This window comes from Mycteria americana, chromosome 12, assembly GCF_035582795.1.
Source record: "Mycteria americana isolate JAX WOST 10 ecotype Jacksonville Zoo and Gardens chromosome 12, USCA_MyAme_1.0, whole genome shotgun sequence".
Taxonomy (NCBI): Eukaryota; Metazoa; Chordata; class Aves; order Ciconiiformes; family Ciconiidae; genus Mycteria; species Mycteria americana.
Window position 1 is genome coordinate 17,708,653 of NC_134376.1, and position 21,643 is coordinate 17,730,295.

General features: G+C 42.7%; 1 protein-coding gene across 17 annotated transcripts in view; it reads right to left on the reverse strand.

Annotated features, from left to right (window-relative positions):
• ADCY9 (adenylate cyclase 9) overlaps positions 1-21,423 on the reverse strand; it is a 99,246-nt gene extending 77,823 nt beyond the window's left edge. For 8 of the 17 annotated variants that reach the window (XR_012777602.1, XR_012777600.1, XR_012777604.1 and 5 more), the window contains exon 1: positions 18,842-21,422. Coding sequence is in view for 6 of the 17 variants with exons in the window: in XM_075515061.1 (XP_075371176.1) it covers positions 18,842-20,540 (1,699 nt within the window). In the remaining 11 variants the exon portion in view is untranslated. Of the gene's footprint in view, positions 1-18,841 lie in introns of all 17 variants that reach the window. The other 9 variants (XR_012777597.1, XR_012777596.1, XR_012777595.1 and 6 more) reach the window with 3 other exon arrangements.
• Positions 21,424-21,643: the final 220 nt, after the last annotated feature.

Below are 21,643 nucleotides of genomic sequence, written 5' to 3' on the forward strand. Positions count from 1 at the left end.
GCTGGTTAGTTATTTGCACAAGCTTACGGACGTGGGAAAACTCAGAACACTGAAGGGAAACACCTAACCTCCTGTAATGGAAAATCCTGCAGAGAAACGCATTGTGGCCACCGCCCGCATCGGCTGAGCATCAGCCTGGTAGGCATTCTCTTGTCCTCCAGCCAACAACTTCCAACTCCAGCAATCCGGAAAAAACTGCATTTGGCAACTGGATGGAGAAATTAAAAAACTGTCGCCTTTCCATCAAAAGACAGGATTTAGTTTATTGGACTAAATCTCAGGTCTACCCCAACTGCATCAATCCCACATGAGTGGGAGACCGGAGAAACAGGCCACCAGTTCTCCCTGGTGCTTCTTGGGAACACGCTGTACCAAGTAAGGACGGACTTCAAATTGCTCAACACAGCTTGCTTTCTCATGAAACAGCCCCAGTGAGGCAAGTGAAATATATTTATACTTCGATTTTTTCCCAAATAGGAGCTTAAAACTTGATTTCCACAACCTATAGATAGATAGATCCAAGTGATTAGGGACACAGCTCCCACTGTGATTTCAAATTGCCAACTAAATGCAAGGTATAGCCTGGATAAGTTCAAGACTTGTGAAAGTTCAATGTTGTAGAAAATGTTGAAGTTGTAAGGAGGTTACTATGGGAAATTTAAATAATTAGATCTGGCACTGTTACATCAGACTTGAACAAAACCAAATAAAAGGCTCAAGTTTCAAACTCAAAGAGAGAACAAATTCTTGAGAAAACTGGATACAAACATACACTGGCAGCATTTCAGTATTAAACATGGCCCTGTGCAATTTAACAAGAAAATTAAAGAGATATAAAAATTAATAAAACAGATGCAAAGAAATCTCTAGGTAAGAGCCCTGGCATAAATTGATTAATATAAACAATACAAACCCCTAAAACTTCCCGAGACCCTTAAAAATATAGTACTTCAAGGCAACAATTTTCCTGATTATGAAAATAAACAGAATTGATAAAAAAAAAAACCCCTCACAACCAAAACACCATACAAAACCAAACTGTGGGGGGGGTTGGGAAGGGGGAGACAGTCTCAAGTTTTAGGTACCTAAAAACAGCCCTTGAAGTGATCCTCCCCTAAGGATATTTTGATCTTAGTCACATGTTTTTTCTAAGGTATTTTTATTTAGTCTCCCTGTAGATAACTGCAAGGAGAGAACTGCTAACATGACATTAAATTATTTGATGTCTCCCCTCATGGCTGAGAGAGGCATTAAGTCTGAAATATTACCAATAAAGTCATTAGGCTCACCAACCTCAGAGAATGTTCCCTCACACATATGTATTGTTTCCATCACTTGCAAACTTTGTCTCAATCAAAAACACAAGTTTATTTTCTTAATCTTTGATAAGAGTACCTTGATACTCACCTGCTTATCAATAAGCAAGCCTATATAATTGTACTAGTAGATAAGAAAAAAATAAAAGGAAGATAAAATATTTGAGAATGTTTCATGATACACGTGTGCTCTTGTTTACACAAAGCCAAAGAGGAAATGGATCTTTTACTATTCGTGGCTCATACTTTCACCCAAATTACCTATTTTTTCACTTTCATCTTACTGTTTGCAGTATAAATTTGGAAAATATACAGAAAGAACAGCTCACACAACAACCTTTCCAAATAGTTACGACTGGTTTGTTTTTGCAAGTTTAGACAGCATGAGTGAAGTTTCCAGTTAAACAGACCTGCGAACATTATGGCAAGGCTCGCAGACCGGAGTGGAATAAATTCCAACAACAAATACATTTCTAATCACGAAAACTTATCATACAAGTGTACCCACAACAAAAACACCTTCAGACCAGGGATCAGCGGTGCTGCAAACCGAGGCCTGGCTAACCAAAGTGGAATTGGATTGGGCTGGCCAAGGCAAACATAGATAAGCACAGAAAGAGAAGACGTAACAGCCAGATTGGCCCACAGTGTTCCACAGGCAACGCTGCCCTGGACCGTCACATCTACCTGCCAGGGACACAGGCTGCCGCTGCAGCAGAGGCACCGCTTCCCTGACAGCTAGGCCGTAAACAGATACCCAGCTTCTATCCTGACATTTTACATGGTTGCAGCATCCAAAGGCTTTCACATGAAAAGCAAAACAAATCCCCAAAGCATTAAGTTGCGATTTTTTTTTCCCAGTTCTGAACTAACAGAATCAATGCATTTATTTATGTACCTACACATGCGTGCATATAAAGATAAGACCGAATACCATTGCATGTTGAATTTCCACCAATAGGAAAAACTTTGGTAATGAGAAGCAGAGACTGATTAAGTGTTAAAAAAAGAAAAGAAAAAAAAAAAGAACACTAACTCTATGAAGCACCTTGCTCTGTTCAGTAGCTGTCACTGGGAGGTAGGGCAAGCGTACAATTATCTGTTTGACACCACACTTTCATTCCAGAAATGGGTACCATGATACCAACACACACCTGGGGCACCATCCTGCAACCTGTGTGGGCAAACCTGCACCCGTGTGCGCCCCTGGGCTCCTCTGGGCACACACTATTATGCTGGGCTACCAAGACTGCCGGGTACTGAACTTTCATAGAAAGGAAAGGCATAGTTTAGCATTACATTATTACTCCATGTAGCTTTTCATGACAGCAAAGATCATCTCGATACACTTCAAGCTGAACAATTAACTTTTATTCTGTGTCCTGGACGAGTCAGACAGTTCACGACACAAAAAAAAAAAACCAAAACAACAACCTCTTCCCCTCAGTAAGTCAGCAACAGTTTTATGCCAAATTATTCAAAAAGAGGACTAAAATTACTTTAATGCCACCTTGCTGAAATACTGCATCTTTATTTACAGTGGCACAGCTAAGCTGTAATAGCAGCAATCAATCACTATTCACAGCTTTCTGATCCTTTCTAGAAGGTGGTACATTATCTTCACAAGAGTAATAAGTGATAAGGCTTGAAAGACTGCTGACCACTCCAGGCACTCACCTGCCCCAAGGCCAGACATCCAAAACAGTCCCTACAGATAGTTCCTTACCTTCTCCTTAAGCTGCTGCTGCTGCTGCTGTTCCCCAACACGCCTAGTGCTTCCGCAGCAATTTAAGCACAGGGCTTCTTGCTCTGTCTCCTTTCCTCTCCACAGACAGCCTTCACCACATCTGAAGACCATGGCGCTCTCTCCCATCCAGCTTTTACTCCAGACTAAAACAACTGCAATTCCTTTATTCTTTTCTAGACATCTGTCTATCTCAGTTGCTCTCTTATGGACTCTCTCCATTTGGTTCACATCTTTTTTGTTTATATTTCTTCTATTACTGAAACAAAACTTAGGAGATTTAAGGACTAAGTGAGAAACACCCCACAAAAAGCGATTCAGGTTAGTTTTCTACAGATGGCAACTTCTTATAATCTCTTCCCTCGTGCTGTCACCCGACATCCCTTTGATTTCCACTTCCCCGCTGCCTCCCAGTTTTTCCAAATACCATCACAAAATTCCTAATTTACTTCTCAGAAGATACAATCTAATGGGTAATTAAAAATACAAAAGACAATTTAGGAATAACTGTTTTCCCTTAACAGCTTCCAACCCATTAAAATATTTTGCTGCTATAATGCCTACAGGGCTTATCTTCAGCTGCAAGAGAACAAAGAAAACAAACACTGAAAATTTATCTAAATAAGCCACAATATTTTGAGAAAAGCTACCATGGTGCTATGGGACCTTGGAAACTTGCAGCAAAATATATGAGATACTGCTCAGAAGTAAGTTTTGCTCTTCACTTCTATGGCTAGAAACCATAATACTATCAGTATGTGTAAATCCTACCTTTCCTATTTCACAACATATTTCACATCAGCAAATTGCATTGGAAACACTATTACAACTCCCACCACAAAGTCCACCACCACCTCCAGTTGTTTATGCTTTTGAATTATTAGCAAACAAACATTAAAGTAAATAAAAAGGAGGAAATAAACTGCAGCATTAACATATGATCAACTACATTAAATTGTAAATAAAAGTACAGAGTCATTTTTAATGGGGGGGAGACTGCTAAGTTTGTTTATAAAGGAGTCTGGTTCTCTTCCAAGTTTCACGTTCCAGCCTGAAAATAACTTCTTAAAACAGCTGTCAGCTTTTTCTGGGGGGAGGGAGAATGATCTACCAGCAAATACGATCTTTCTTTAGAAGCGCACAAGTTATCATGGGTAGTAGCTTGTGCTTCACTGAGAAAATTCAACTCCTATGCAGCCCCTAAAATCTGCAGTCAAGAATGTACAAGAGCATCCAAAAAGAAAAACTAACCTCCACAGAGAGACCCCAGCATCTGAGCTCACAAAACAGAGAAGCACCATCAGCTCTGTGCTCAGAAGACCATGGGAACTAATCATCTCCCACTGGACCAAAATCAGCTGTTAATCTTCCTTTCACTTCAGGTTCTTGTAAAACATTTTTTTTCCCCAACTAACTTCCTAGTTCAGTAGATTTTTTAAAAAATTTAAAATTTAAAACTGCAATATATTTAAAAATTAAGTAATTAAAGCTCCAAATCTCATAATAGTATATTTTAAAGGCAAACACGAAGGAACTCAACAACCTACTGACTGTGCTGTAAACACTCACATTAGCACTGACCTTTCAGCTTTTCATGTATTATATACACTTGGTCCCTCTGCTGCCTTGGCTGATAAAACTGCAACTAAAAATACATAATTTTTTTTGTACAATGTATGCTGATAGTTCAAAAACTCCAATTTCTCCACACATGGAGACACTTTCACAACAGAAGAAGTATTCACATGAACAGCCATGCTAAGTAGTCTCTGTATTCAAAACAGTCAAATACTAGCTGGATACATTTACTGAATCAATCACTTCTACACATGGGACAAGAGGAGGCTCCTTCATGTTTTAAAGGTCTTGCAATTTACTTTGGGGAGAGCTTATTACAAATGAACAACAAAGAACATCTTGGATATACTATTGCTGCTGCAGTATGTTCTTTCTGTCTCCAACATCCAAAAAGCTAAATTCCATTTCAGGAAACAGCATGAATCGCCCCAAACGCTAGGCAACATCAGAAAACTTCAGACCATTAAAGAATCACTTCCTTCCTCGCAAATAAATGTCACTTTAAAATCCTCTCTCTTCTAGAACTACCATAACATTGCAGTAAGAAAGAGAAATCATTATCTGTTTTGTACTAAAGAAAAAAAATCTACTGAAAAATACAGTTCATGACAACTTCTCCTCTCTAAGTCTCAAGGCACAACACTCTGCTCCAACCATGAGTGCAGGAACTGAAAACCAAACAAAAAGATGCAGATGAGCAACTGGGAAAACATCGCTAAGGAGTATCTGCCACCCAAGCACAGGAAAGCAAAACAAACCCAGACTGCATGATGAGAACTTAACTGCGGAGATAAAGTGCACGTTCTTCCTCAGAAACACTGCACCTACCCTTATCGGTGAAGGGATTTCAAATGCTGCTGTGCTGAACCTGCAAGTCTTCATCCTGTTTTTGAAACGACGATGCCTGGTATCTCCACAGTCCCCCAATCTCTTCTCATTCTAAAGTCTAAATACAGATTTACCTTTTTAAGACCTCAAATTATTTTACAAATTATTTATACTAAAAAAGGGAAAGTACAGTTCTCCCCTATATTCCCCTTTACTTCAACATGGGGGAAAAAACACTGTGGGTAGAAAATGTTGGACCATGATGGGATATGAGAAAATATTCCCATCTCAGCAGAAAAAGAGTATTTGCAGACAAACAGTGTCCAAGACAGAATTATCAATCAATACAGCCTGTGTCCCGTGGAACAATAATACTAATTTTAACTACTCACTATTTAGTCTATTTAACTCAGCTACAGTAGCAAGCACCTGGATGTTTGGACAAACCTCAAATGCAGCATTTTGGGAATCACTGTCAACAAGGCATTAGCACAGCTTTTTATCAGTAAATGAGCTCATTACCCAACCTCAGCACGTACCAGCACTTCATGTCACTCCTTCTACCACAAATACATTTTAGAAGTGAACGCATGTATGACTGCTAGGGATTTAAACCTGGTTTTAGGAGTCACATAGTAGAATATACCGTAGAAATCTCAGTTACAGCAAGCCAACACTTCATTGTCACATTTTCAGGATGTGTCCGGTAAGCTTCACATTAAAAAAATGTACATTAGCAATAGTTAAACTTCATAAAACAGGAAGCTGATGTAAACTATTCCGGAAGCTTTATTAGAGCAAGTGGGAACATCACAAAACAGAAACACCGAGACACCTGACAACAGCTACAACTGGAGTTTGATTACGGATGACTTACCTCCTCTGGCAGATTACTGAATGGGCACATCAGAAAAATAATACATTCAGCCAGTCAAACGTCTAGACAATGGTTTTTCAGGAATGGGCTACACAGCTACAGATGAGTGTAGTCATTAAGAAACTAAAGGTAGGGACTCCAGACAGAGCTTTCAAACCAAGCACTTGGCTCACTCCTACCACAGTATCCATGTCCAGGTACCATACACTTAATCCACACTAGTTATTCAAGTACCCGGTGATCTTTCCAGTTTGTGTACTGTGCTATGTGGTAGATTTATATCCCCTGACAAGGGAAAGGAGAGAGTGAATACTAGAGAGTAAAATTTCATTCTCCATTTGTTATGGTTCAACTATATATATTAGTATAAAAATATACAACTGTACCTAAATCAAGATATTTTAAGCTTTCTTGAAATAAAGGCATTTGGAAGGGAGTTTCAATTTATGAGACGTGGCAAAGTCACATCACAAAAAAAAGCTAAGTATGCTCAAAAAATGAAAATTATTTCTTTATCCTACAAAGCTCTAACAGAGCCATTACCGACTCAAGCGTAGGGATGGGATCCTTGCTAGCTTTGCTAGATTACAGCCTGACACTGAATTCAAGCTGCCATCCCCTTCTTTCCTTGCTTCCAGAACGCACAGCCCCTCTGCTGCGCAGAGCGGAACAGCACATCTGGAATAAGTTATCAGCATCACCGGCTCACTGCTTTCTGCCCTCACTGTGCGAGAGTGCACCTCGCTGGGGCTCAGCGCCACCGGCTCCTCACCAACTGAGAAGCCCAGGTAGCAGCACAGACTTCTTAATTAATTCAACACCTCTTCTTGTCTGAGAAGTGCCTCGTTCTCTAAATAAAGATCAAAGGATGAACCCTTTCAGCGACCATCTAATATCAGCTACACTTCACTGGCTAATTTTCCGTAAGATCGTCTTCTAATAGTCATTGCAGCAGAGTTATAATTTTATATATGCATTGAAAGAGCAATAAAAACTCTTATAAATACTCCCAGCCATCCTTCTTCTGATGCCAAAGTCTGTATTTACAGCTTTAACTCTTGTACTTATTGTTCATTTTGTACTGAATCACCTAAATACAGCTGCAAGGACTTTTAGAACACCATTTTCCTTTACTTATATTTGTGAAAGTCATTCGCTACATTTAAAGTTGTCTTATTTAGATAAACTATAGACATACTCAACGTATATTAACTGCAGTTCCTGAACTGAGTATTAGGTATTTCCTCCCCACAGACGGTTGTGTTACCATAGTGTCCCAAAGAGCACGTTTAACACGCACACACGCACAATCAAGTTATTTCCACAAATCGATAATTCTGCTATTAAAAACAACTGGCTCTTCTTTGAAGTGAAACAATTATAACTGTAAACTTTAACAAAGAGTGCCATTTGAATTAGGAGGATTTAGTGTTTAAAAAGCTGCACCAAACATTGGTGGGGCATGGTCCAACTCCTGCGCTTGCTAAGCAGTGCAAGAATTAACAAATCCTTTACTCCAAATGGGTTAGACAAATAACGCCTTGTCAGCACAATCTAACGCCGAAAAGCCTGCTCCATTACATCAGCAGCAGAACAACACACACAAATTTATGACTGTATTTGCTGCACGCTTGCCTATGGCTGATACTAGGCTCACACAAGTCAAATAATCATCTAAGTCCCAACATACATATGTAATGCAGTTTATCTAAGTGTTTATCAAATATACTACTTCAGCGAAGCACTGGTAAGTGTGGAAGCCTAGCAGGCAATTATCCTAACTTGGAAAAAAATCTTCATCTAAATTTTAAGACAATTTCCAACTTTGTCACCTCCTGAAATCTTGGAAAGAATTAAATGCTTAACAGATGTACTACATTTTAAATATAGCCACATCACGCACACATTTTTTTTATAACACTTAGAAAACACTGTGCCTCATCAAAAATGTCTTCCGTATGGTCTGATTGACTTTCAGTACCCGATTACGGACACAAAATCATTACCAACTCCTGAACAGCAAACAGCCATTGCCAAACTCTATCTCCGAGCAGGGGTAAGCAACAAAGCACAATGGTTGTCCCAGCACTTCATCAGGGCTCAGAAACCAGCACCTTCCTCTCAGTAGCCTTTGCCTGCACATTTTAAAAAAATGGTATCCTTTATCCCCTTTTTTCCCATCCCCGACATCAGACAAAGCAAGAGGTCATGGGCTCAGTTACCATGAGCATGCAGATCGTATTCAAACACACCTCCACTAAGGCAGCAACCACCTTCCTTTTCCAGAGCAGGTCTCCTGCAAGCAGCGCTGCAGAGCTGGGCAGATCCCATGCCCTACTGAAGCAATCACGGCTAAAGACAAGCGCACTCTGAAAACCTCTCTTAGATGCGGCTCCCACCTTCTATTATCAACAGGTAGGTTTTATGATGGTCCCTATTAAATATAGATAGCTAAGCAAAACTTTTATTAAAAAATGCCACCCATTTGCCATGAACACCTAGTCATTCATGCTACAAGAATTAAGTGCTTTCCAAGTTGATTAAACATGATTCACACATCTGATTATTCAGGAATAACGGACTGCGAAGACAACTCAGGGTATTTTCATGTAAGAAACATCCGAAGGATGCACATGTTTACTGAAATGCTATATATACACATATATATGTATGCATAAAAAGCAAGTAACAACAGCTTTATGTAATTAAGATTTTTGGACTTATTTGTGGAAAACTATTGTCAAATACCAAATTAAAGTATCTGACACAGGTAAGAAAACGTGACTTCAGTGAAGACTAGCAGACCTTTTGTCTACCTCTGTATCCACAGCAAATTCCAGCAGCAGCAATGTTTCATAACCTAAGATGTATATGTTATTTTAACATCCTCAGCAGAAAAATTCAGTTACTGATCATAATGGATTCCAGAACCTGGGGTGAGGCGTGGGGTGTGTGTGTTTCTCTTAGATGGTTTATTGGGATTATGAAACAACTTATAATAAATTTTCTCATGCTCACGTGGTATTTTTAAGAATGCTCTCTGCTTCTAGTTGATGCCACATTGCCAAGCAGCAAGTAAAACATTAAATATTATTCATATTGTCTCATTAGTAACTTATACGTACATACGAGACAGAATCTCTTTCATAACCTGAATCTTAGTAGCAAGGTCAGTCCCAAATAGGGAGTCAGACAGAGCAAAACAAGTAAAATCCTTTTGCTTTCCTACATATTGTTATCAAATCAGAACCAAGTTTTAAAAACTGGAAATAGATGGGAAAGGTTACAAAAGTCTTGGATCAAAGTCTGATTATCTGCTGGTGTAATTTCACTGTGGGCACGCACAACACTGCAAAGTCTCCATCTTTCTTCTGGAAGCCTGTGGCCATTTCTTCTTAGTGCTGTCCAAACGCAGACCTCCTAGAAACACAGAGAGCTCTTACTAAGCATAACGCTGTCTAAACAAAGGAAATTTGGAGCTAATGCTGTACCTGGTCTCTTTGCAAATAATGCCCTTGCAGGAACACTTCCTCATTACATCCTGTCTTTAACACCGGTCCTGTCAGGCCCTGAGCATTTCCAAAAGATTTATCTGTTGTACACTTGTCCAAGTCGGTCGGAGGTTAAAGACACTTGGTACCTTACAGGACAGACTTCACATGTCCATTAAACAAGAGTTAAAGAACGTGAGAAGTTGATTCCAAGAACTACTGGGAACAGTTATGCAAAAGCTTCCCAGGGAGGTCTGTTGAAAACGGCATACCTAATGTAATACCCTGTAAAGAAAAAAAAATTAACTTCTATTCCATATATTAGGCATGTGCATCTAAGTCAAACATCAAAGCTGCACTTTTAAAAAATAACAAGACTCCATTTCTGACTCAAATATCCTTGTTTATCTAACGAATGTAAAGAACTAAGCAGCCAGTATCAGAAGCAGAAGATTTCCTATGTTTCCTGTAAGCTGAATCAATATTTAAGAGCATGTTTGATTTCAATTATGCACTTTTTTTTTTGCTTATTGAGCAGTTAAGTGCAGTCAACCAAACCACCACCATTTTGGCTCTTAAAACATATGAGGAGCTGTTAATATAGTTGTTACTGATTATCGATTAGCTTTGCCTTCCACTTTCTCCTCCTCCCTCTCTTTTCAGGAGGAAAAAAAGGAATTTTTCTATTAAGGCCTACAAATTAACAAGACTGGAAGGAAACTAAGTCTTTATAGACTTAGTTACAGACACCTGGATTTGGATGCTTTTCAGCTCTCTTTCCGTGTGGCCCCTCTCCTCCCCTTGCAATGGGAGGACCTCTGGTTTAAGGAATCACGTGGCCAGCAGGAACCTTCCAGCCCACAATGGCATCCACACAAGTGAATCTGAGTTAACTTCAGCTCACAGCTGAAGGGGAGAAAAACAAACAAACAAACAAGGCAAAAGGAAAGCAAATTGCTCTTTGATTAGTAGATATTTAAGATGTTACATGTATAGCACAAGACATTTTCCTTTGTTTGCATGTTTCTGCATATGTTAAGCAGCAGACAGAAGGAAAGGTCCATTAGCAAGCTAGTGGACTTTATTCCACTAGTTCCTCTGCACTGTTCCAATTTTGGAGATTTTATAAGTAATGCTATTTTACGACAATAACGTGATTTCTAAATTTATCAAGTCAAGTTGAAGACAACAGCTTTACAAGTGCAACAAGAGGAACAGTAAGTGCTATCAGTGAAATAAAGACTTTCAATATAATCGTTATTTATATGGTTTACTAAGAATTCCCATATTAAGTTACTGTAGCAAATACAAACCCAAAAATTTTTCAGGCAATTGTAAGGGGCATTTTGAGTCCAAAGGATGCCAGAAGTATTTCTAGAACGTTTTGTTCCTTCACAAAATCATGGCAGAACCATGAAAAATCTCTATCCCTAAAGCCATGTATCTAGTAGGCCTATTGCTCTAGGTTAAAACATCGGGGGGAAAAAAAAAAAAAAAAGAGAATATTCATGTGATGAAAACAATTTGGCTTGGAAGGGCAGTACAGATTTCTGGTACAGTCCAATACTGACAAATGCCTAGCAAGATAAGCCTAACCAGCCAAATCTGTCCTATTGCCTAAGACAGCACCAGTACCCCACCGTGACGTGTGGCTGAAGAAAAAGCTATAACGCTACGGTACAATCTCCAGTCTATACTTCTCTTCCAACTGCCACTTTATATTTTCACAAATTATTACTTGGGAGCAAGCAGCTACACTTTCAAAACCTGCATGACTTTGTTTTAAATCGACTTCCAACAATTTCCTACAAACCTATGAAACAGCCATCACAATAATGCAAACTTATATAACAGAACCTGTTAAAATGTGTTAATGAGACTCTATTGACTAGCTGGCTTCTCTGCAATAGCAACTCCCACTAGAAGTTAAAAATTTAAAGGCTAGGAATTTTTTTTTCCTTTCTTTTCAAAGGACAGAAATGTGATTGAAAATAATCTAAAAATAGCAGAGAATTTTCAAGTGTCAGCTGTAACGGAAAGAGGAATGGCTGTCTTTCCTTATAGAGCCAAGATGGATGGAGTGAGCTTGTGATTCAGGATCAAGAGAGAGATAGCTTACACACAAACTGGAGATGGTAGAAAATAATTTTAATTTACTTATTTTAGTACTATTGCAGGACAATCTACAGCAACTTGAAATCCAATGAAACTGTACTTTGTTTTAAAGTGGTGAACATAAATTCTTATATACCTTGCCTGCCAGAAGGAAAAGTGAAGTACCTATTGTGAAATAACTGCAAAAAGAGTTTTAAACAACCCATTCAAATCATGCATCCTCCTCATGACAGAGGATGAATATAAATTATGTGTCACTGACTTTGTTTTGTCTTTTCCATCAATCTTTTTCCCCCTAAAAGCCACAGTGTCAAGGCTTTTATTTAAAGAAGTTTTCTTGCATTTAAATAGTCCCTCACCTACCTCCGAAGATTTGCTGATGTAAACGGGAAGAAGGGAGCTCAGACTGGTTATTTGTAGGGTACCTGTTTACATTGCAGCACCTATATTTTGGGTAGCCAAAGAGAGAAACATAAATGAAAGACTCTGCAGATGATGATCATCGAATGCAGCAGAAGCCATGGAGTCCCTCCAGTATTACAGGACCTCGGATTTCAGTGCTCATCTTTCCCACGTTCTAGAATAAAGCTCCACTCCTGCCATGCTCACTTCAACTCTTGTAGGATGTAAATGTCTTAAGGTCTGTTGAAACTGTTACTTCACTCTACAGTGCTTATATACGGCTTAAACAGGCAGAGCTGCAACACTTTACAGCCAGACTGCCAGTAATGAGTTGACTTATTTGTTAATAGTGTCAGGGGACACAATAAATTGAAACTGGAGCCCACGCTGTTAAACAAAGTATATGGTTAGAGTCAGTCTCCATCCGGTACAAAGTGGAGAATCTTACACAGGTACTAACTATGCTTATAAATTATTTTTCACTGTGTGCAGTCAAACTAGCCCTTAAGTATGTTATCAAAACTCAAAGCCTCTAAAGCCAACATCCAAGTTTCCCTTAAATAACAAAACCAGCTTAAGTGTGAGTATTTTTTAACGGAGCTATTTTTCTATTTGGTCTTGCACAAATAAAACCAAGAGCAACTCAACAAATCTTCCTCAAAATTTGGAGAAATTGTGACCTGCAGACGTCGCAAAATCTACCTGGCAGTAAAGCCAATCAGTACTAATGCACAAATACATAGGTTTACTTTCAGGAAAAGTTATGTCATTGTATCATGTAAAATATTTGGAAAGCTCAATAATCACTAGGTTTTCATGCAAAGTTCTTTCTTTTGTTTATAGCTATGAAACACATCTTTACCAAGTGAAGACTTGACAAGAACCAGGTTGAGCAACTATATTCACTATTTACCTCCTCTTCTTTTTGCTATTACATGGTAAAATTACAGATCACGTCAAAACGTTAAATCAATGTAGAATTTACTTCTTCCTGGCAATATGCCTTCATGCAAATTACTTCTAATTATAATTCTTTATCTGTCACTGAATACTTTTCATTTTTTAAATACAGGAGTGCAGTCAGCCTGTGTATGATATTTTATTTTCAGTCTCACACTTGAAAATTAGATCATGAACCACTACCTCAATAACAACAGTTAACAGGTCAGATTATGTAAAATTGATAAACTCACTATTCACTAAAATTTTCTGCCTCAGCACTCAGAATTTGGTTTTGTGGGAAAGTGAAAATACATAAACATGCTTACTTCATTACCACTTAAAAAAAAAAAAAAATTACATTTGTGCTATCTATCAATTGTTGCCTGACCGTCAGATTAGTATCAGAACACGCGAAATCGAGAATTACAATGTCTGTCACAAACGAGTTCAATAAATACAAAAAGCCAGTATCTAAAGATTTACATTTTGAACATGATGAAACTAGAGGTTGAATGGGAAGACCTCCACAGCAGCTGGCAAGACACAAGGCAAGCACCCTAACCTCCTGCACTCACCCCAAAAACACTCACTAGTTAGAGACTAAAGCTGCTCTTAGCCAAGCCACAGAGCAAAGTTGAATCTGTGCAGAGCTCTCTGCAGAGCTGCCTGCTGGCACAAGCACAAACCTTCTAGATTTACACTCTGCCCAGCAAGCTGGGCTCAAAAAGCTAAGGAAACTTTCATCTTATCTTTCATCTACCTATGAACTTCCAGAGGCACATGACAGCTACGGGTCCTCTGAGCACAGGTCTGGTAAAAGACAGAAAGACGGGCAGGCAGGGAAGACTTCACTGCCAGAGGGTGTGATTGTGGTCTCCCCCAATTGGCCGTAGAGGGGAGGAAGGGAAGGAACATTCAATGACTTCTCTCTTCATAACCTTATCCGAGACTTTTGTCTTTCAGGAACACGCGCACTGTGTTCCCTGTAACCCAAACCTGAAGAAGCAGCAGAGTATCGAGTCACCAGGCAGAGCTGTATCCCATGGTCTGCCAAGGGAAAAGCATCCCACAGGTCACAGGTTGCCACCATGTAAAGAGCTAGGCTATTTATGGAGAAATAATAGCCTTAAATTACATTAAAAGGTTTCAGTATCAAGCAAAATGATGACTTTTATAACTGACTTGCGTTATTAAAAAAAAAGTTTAAAAGCAAAGCAGATATTAAAAGAAACATGGAGAACAGTGCAAGACAACACAGTAAGCTACAGATCTTTGATATGCTTTATCAGGAATGGCCACCAGTTGCCACAGGTGAACTGGTGGATTTTGACACAGTAAGCACTGTGAAAGCTGACCTTCCCTCTGAAGCCACCGACGAGCCACTCGGTTTGGTTAGCCAGGTCACAGAGTGCACAAGATCCACTTATGTTTTTTCCATGATGAAGCAAACAACAAAATCAGAAAGAAAAGCGTGTCTGTATCTTCAAGGGCTTCTAACAGAAATTCAGCAACAAAGCCATTCCTTAAGGCAAACTGAACAGGGAGGTGTCTTGCTGCAGAAAGTTCGGGAATTATTTTAACGACAACTTCAATAACAATGACTCTTATTAGAGTATCAGCATACATACAAATGCCCCAAATGAAATCATGGTTCCACTGTGCTATGCTCTACAAACGCAGAGAAAGCATTCTTGCCCCAACATGCTTACGTATTTTGAGCACTCAAAAAAAGATGCTGGTGACCCTGGTATTTCTGGAAGAGTTGCTGGCTGGCTGGCAAATAGCAATATTGTGACCTCCTACATAACAAGAAAGAGAAATGCAAACAACCAAGAAGAACAGAGCAAACCAAAAATATTTCCATAAGCAGAACTTTTTATATCCTGAGAAGAGATCTCTGACTCCAGAGTTCAGAAGGGACACATTAACATGTATTATGTGATTCTCAGTATCTCACAGTCTTCAGTAGATGTATTTGCTAGGAAGCTCAGCAAGAAAACAGAAACAGTGAATTGTCTCAAATCCTATGGCAAAATTATTATGGAAGATATAATTGAACTGATACCTAGGGTTTATCTGTGGACCTCAAAAGCTCATGGCAACGTTGCTCTCCTGCGCTCCCCTCACATCCAAGGGGATCAGGTGCTGTGAAAACAGACGGTCTAAGCAATCCTAAAACAAACAGCACTCAGAAACAGGCAAAAAACATTGTAAGGTCATCGATGGCTCACTCTCTTTGTTGGTTTGTTTTAAACACCATCCACTTAACTCAGAAGTCAGAAACAGGAGGGAACATACCAGGGTCCCACTTCTTGCACTAAGGAGCCAAGGAAGGAAAGCAGGAAGAAAAGATATTTCCATCCTAAGATTTCAGTGAACCACAAAACAGCATAGGGAAAGAGAAATTTAGTTTTGCCTCGTCTATTCCAAAAAACAGAGAGCAGCACTAGGACAGCTCAGGGTACATCTGCATTAGTATTTCAAATGGAACAGGGAGCACGGTTTCAAAGCAGTTTGCCCAATTCACTCCTACGTACCCTGCTTTGGTGCACACTAGAGTTGTATCTGGATTCCTTCTGGGTGAACCGAGCCAAAAGACTCGCTCCAGGAGCACGCGAAAGTCCTGAAATGTGCATAACATGGACACTGAGTCCTCAGCACCTCCCCTTTTGCTCTATGAAGAGTTTACTTGATCATGTTGACTTAGCCTCAGAAAGATAGCTACAACTACTGTGGCACCTCAGACAATTAAGAGATTATACACTAGACACACAACATAAAAAATAGGATATCATTAAGATACTAAAGGTTGAAGGGAAGCCGAGAAGTGAAGTACCGGCAGGGAAACAAAGCTTACATCTGTTATCTCCGCAGCGGTTTCATACTTGAAAAGAGTACAACGTATGACATAATTAAACAACCCTAACAAACTTCCTCTTCTCTATCACTACTATCGATGAATTCTCAGGGAAAATAGTAAAGCAAAGCTTCCTAACAGCACCTCCGTTCACAAAACTGTGCAGGTGCTTGGCAGAGGACAATGAATTAAGAGGTGAAATCTCAGTTTACTCTATTAAATCTCAGAGCTGCTCCTTAACAAAACCCTCCCCTGCAGCAGGTTCTAGACGCCAGCCTGTGGCACTGCTGTTAGATTGCTTTTATAATTGCCTTTTTTTTTTTCCTGATGCTATTTACTTATCAGCCAAGTAATCTGACTGCAGAACAAAGTACTAAGGAAACTGGAAAAAATGGGAAACTCTGTGTAGCACCCACCATGCACCCCTCAGGGTCTGGGCATGGGAGGGAAAGGGACTACACGTGCCACAGACCTGCGGATAAAGGTGTCACGGCAGAGGTCTGCTCGCTTTAAAAGTACACACAGACTCCGATTTCTATAACTACAGAAGACATTGATAAGAAATAGAAGCTAATTACAGTTCCACAACAAAATACAGAAGGGAAAAGGGAAAAAAACCAACGCAAACCGTATTCCTTGTTAAAGTAATTCTTACCACATGCTCCAGCTGCTTTCATAGCTAGGTTTCAGGGTAAGAAGAGACCATTAAAACATCAGTCCACAAAGCATACTTCATCTTATCTAGATTGCGTTTCAGTTTGTTCATCTGCAGTGCCCTGGCTAAAGCAGGATCTGTGAAAGGCATTCAAAGCTGCAAAATCTGAACCACTGTACTGACGAGACACAGCAGCCTATGCCCTCTCGCAATAAATGTGACCAAGGACAGAATAGAAATCTGAGAAAGACCATGAAATAAGCACTCCTGGCATGGGGTATAATTGCTCTACACAGTGCTCTTGTGATCTAGAAAATATAAACAAATAAATGAAAATATTTAAGAGCAGTACCATCAGTCTCCACAAGTAAGTTCATGTCATTTTGTGATTAATGATATCGAGTACAGTTATAAATTTAGCAAAAATACTTAATTTCATTTGTTGCTACAACATGGCCTTCACACTGCATCTGGCTGTAAAGGTAAATGGAAGAGGGAAATATCATAGGGTTGTTTCTCTACAACCTATTTTCACCAGAACAGCAAGATTCAGCTTAGAGTAAAAGGAGGGATTATGTCTAATCCTTTTTTCTTGAAAGCGCACTTCCACTGAAACACATCAGCATCAACAGTTTTCAAAGAAATTAACTGAATTTGTATTTTTAGAAGCTAAACAGAAAGCAAAGCCCAGGGACACACATCTGCTTCAGTTCTATGGCTTCCAGCCACCAATGTCACTGTCGATGTTTTTCCTCCCGGTAAGCCTCTCATTTCAGCCCTGTTGCCATATGCATGCGGACAGCTAGCTCACCAAAAATAAGTATTTGTGTCACATCAAAATAAGCACCTGCCACAGGCGAGCGGCTGGCCATTACCGCTTCCACCACTGTTTTGCAATACTCTCCCCTCGTCCTTACTCACTGACCTTTCTACAACCATCCTGGCCTCGTTTCGTATTTGTTGCAACAAATACCTCCTTCCTCCATCACAACGCTGTCCTATGACTCCTTCAGTTTCTTCCACTCCGTTTTCCACGCTTACTTTATAAATACAGGTACATTTATAAACAGAACGAATGAACTCGCATAGCATTAAAAGGGTTTGCAACATATTCCACTCCCATTTTGATGCGTCCGCTCTCCACCTTGGGCTACAAGGACTGCAGACAACCATACCTCCACGAGACAAAGGCACAGCACTAGAGACACAGCTTTTACTAAAGGGACAATTAAACCCTCAGCATGTACAGTCCTCCTGCACGCGCTTCTAAGTGCTGCTAGAAAGCAGTCATGGGTTTCATCTCAGAATGAATACTCTGTAGAAAAATGAGAATTGGACCCTTAGCCAAACCATAAGGGGAACCGAAGGATCCCTCGTTTTCTTTTCTGAAAGGCAAATTTGCAGTTTCATCCCCAAATCCTTAGAGCTGCAGAAACGAGAGCATCTGCCAGCTCACTGAACCACCTGAGCAACTTTTTCCAGCCTAACTTCAAACTGTAACAACTTGCTATATCAAACTGCCAAATCTACAGTACTCATTTCTTTCTGTGAATCCAGCTGTCATTTTTCCCAAATGCCTTCGCAGTCCCAACTCTCCCAATGCCAAAAAAACCTTTTCACAGATATACATAATTTTGCAAAACACATATGCTCTATGTATGGCACATGAAGTCAATTAACAAGTTTACTTACTGAATTAAAGGATGACACACAACAGTAAAACAAAAACCTCTTGCAGACAGCAAACACGCTAACCTTCTCCTCCCTGCAATGTTGAAACTCTCACAAGGAGAGCTAAGGAGTTTTGAAGTCTAAGTACATTTTGAGTACCCCAGAAGATTTTTCATGCTTATCTCCATGGCACCTTTTATTCCATAATTCCCATGGTGTTTCTGATCACTAGCACGTGGAGTTAAGTGTAAAACGTGTTCACTTTGCAAGTCAGCAGGCACAAAACGTGCACTAGGGAAAATATATTCCCTCATAAAAGAAAAAAAAAAAAAAAAAAAGACTGAGCACAAAATAAGAGCACATACCTTTTAACTGGTCGGCTACCACGCTCTGACCAACTCGCTCAATCACCTTTCCATCCTCCATCTCATAACGATCATCCAAATACTTTGCAGTAGCTTCCGAGATATGGACTTTTCCAGCCACCCCGAGCTGCTCCATCAGATTGGCCAAATTGACATCGTTGGACCACACATCGAACTTGAATCTCCTCATTCCCAGAATGCCACACAGGACTGTCCCGGTATGAACACCGACTCTCATGTTCACCATTTCTTTTTTCTCTTGGCAAAACTGCTCAATGGCTTTAATCATACCTAAGCCCATCTCGATGCAGCAGTAAGCGTGGTCTGCCCGGGGCTCTGGGCAGCCAGCTACGCAGTAGTAACAGTCCCCCAAAGTGCTTATCTTCTCGCATTTAGTGTCCTCGCACAGACGGTCAAAACGTCCAAAGAGGTCGTTCAGGAGTCCCACCAGAGCGTGGGCAGATTTATTGGCGCTCATTTTCGTGAAGCCAACAATATCTGCGAACAAAATGCTCACTTGCTCTATCTGCTGCATTTTAAAAGGACGGAATATTATGGGGGTTTTCTGTATGGAGGGCTTCTTCTTCCTGTTTTTGGGGCTTGAGGTGGAATGACGTTTGATGGAGTTTTCACTTTCATCATCCCCCTGCTTCATTAAGTCATCGGCTATTATTCTTGGCATAACAGAATGAATCATCCTCTCTTTCAGGGCTTTTTCCACTTCCAAGTCTTTTCCATGCATGATGGATTGCCCCACTTTCAGGAATGTGCTTCTCGATCTGACTTCGGACATGATAAATAAATGAATACCGATGGCGTGGATGCAGATGTGCAGGAAGGCTTTACTCAACAGTTCCCAGTAAACCGCACCGGCTCTGAGAGGTGTAAAACAGTTCTCATCGCGGAAGTGATAACCGAAGGTCTCGAAGAGGACCGAATACGACAGTCCCAGAAACAAGCTTAAATACAAGGGTAAGTGCATCACTGTGTAAAGCAACAAGAGCACTTCAATACACATAGAAAAACTGCCTACTTGAGAAAGACAAGTGTCTGTGGGATCTGCCGGGGGAGTCTGATTGGACATGTCACCACTTCCTGAGATAGGTTTCAGAGCCTGGAACTGCGGAGCGAGAGTCAAAGAAAAAACCAGGAGGGTGAGTATCAGCGAAGTCCATACGTAATGGCGGGCGTAAGTCTTAGTGAAAGTGAACACAAAAAATGCTACACATACCAAGAGGAAGCACAGAGCCGGCACCATGAAAACAATCTGTTTCTCTCTCATGTGTATGCCGAAGTAGATGCCCCAGAGAAGGCAGGCCACGCCGATGTAGAAGAGGGCGTAGCGAAACCGGCGCTGGGTCTGCGGGAAGCATCTCTCCATGCAAGCCTCCTCTAGGTTGTTGGAGTCAAACTTGGGATTCCACCACTTGGAAGAGGCCCTCTCGAAGAGCTGCGGCAGCTTCTTCTGCCGGCGGAGGCCGGAGCCGCTGCCGCCACCTCCGCCGGCTCGGCGGGTGCCCCCCGACTCCCCCGAGCTGCAGCTGGAGGAGATGCTGTACTTGCAGTGCTTGGAAGAGGTGCAGCCCTGGTGCTGCTTGGGGTTGATTTTCACCGTCACGCTGTTGCTGTCCCCGCTGGAGTCGCAGCTCACCTCGGTGCTGTGGTGATGCAGCAGCTGCTGGTGCGGTGGGGAAGCCATGTTGTCAATTCCTCCTGAAGAGCCCGCTCAGGAGTTGGGTCTCTCGGGCTGGGAAAGCCACCGGGCTCCTCGGAGAGTCGCCTCTAGTCTCCTCCCGCCGCCACGGCCGCCTGCGCGGAGGGGCGGCCGGGCAGCGCCGCGGCGTTCCGCCGCTCGCCGGGCTCGGCACACAGGGCGCTGGGGCGCGGGCAGCCCCACATATTCCCCTCGCCTCGCACGCCTCCGCCGGCCGGGCAGGGCCGGGGCTGCCGCCCGCCGCTGGCCCCGCTCCCGCAGCCCTGCCGAGGCGCGGGGCGGGCGGCCGCTCGCTCAGTCCCGCGGGGGGGACGCCGGGCCCCCGCCGGGAGGGGACCGCTCCTCCATGTCGGCTGCAGCTGGCCGCGGCTTCCTCCCCGCGCCCGCCGGGCAGCGCTCCCCTCACGGCCGCCGCCGAGGGGCCGGCTCCCGCCGCGCCGCCCCGCCGCCTCCCGCGCCCGCCCCGCCGGGACGGCACCGGCGGCCGCCCCCCGCCGGCCTGCGCGGCCCTCCCCGCCGCTCCCCGCCAACGGGGCCTTGGGCCCTCAGCCGCCCCGCGCTTTCCTGGCGCCGCGGGCAGCGCCCGGGCGAGAGAGCGAGTGCCCCTGCGGCGCCCCTCAGCCCCCGGCGCGGGGCTCGGCCGCCGCCGCCTCCTCCTCGCCTGCCGCGGGGCCCGGCGGGGCTGGTCCCGTCACCCCTCCCGGCGGGGTGGTGCCGCGCCGCCGCGGGGAGCTCCGTGCCCTGGCGGGGGCCGGCCCGCCCGCCTGCGCGCCGCCGTGTGAGGGGAGGGCAGCGGCGGGGGCGCGCTCACGCGCGGGCGGCCGCCGCCGCCACCATCTTCCTCGCGGGGGAGTTCGGGGGGGCTGCGGGCGCGCGCCCCCGCCGGCCAATGGGGCGCGGCGCCGCGGCGGGAGCGCGCACCCCGCCCGCCCGCCCTCTTCCCGGCCTGAGGGGCGCGGGGCGGGAGCCGGTTCCCTCGCACGCACGCCGCCCCCGCCCGGCCCGCAGAGCCCCGGGCGCGCCCCTTCTCCCTCGGAGGCGGGGGTGGCTTAGTCCTCCGTGAGGCAGCGACGCCCCCTCGCCGCGGC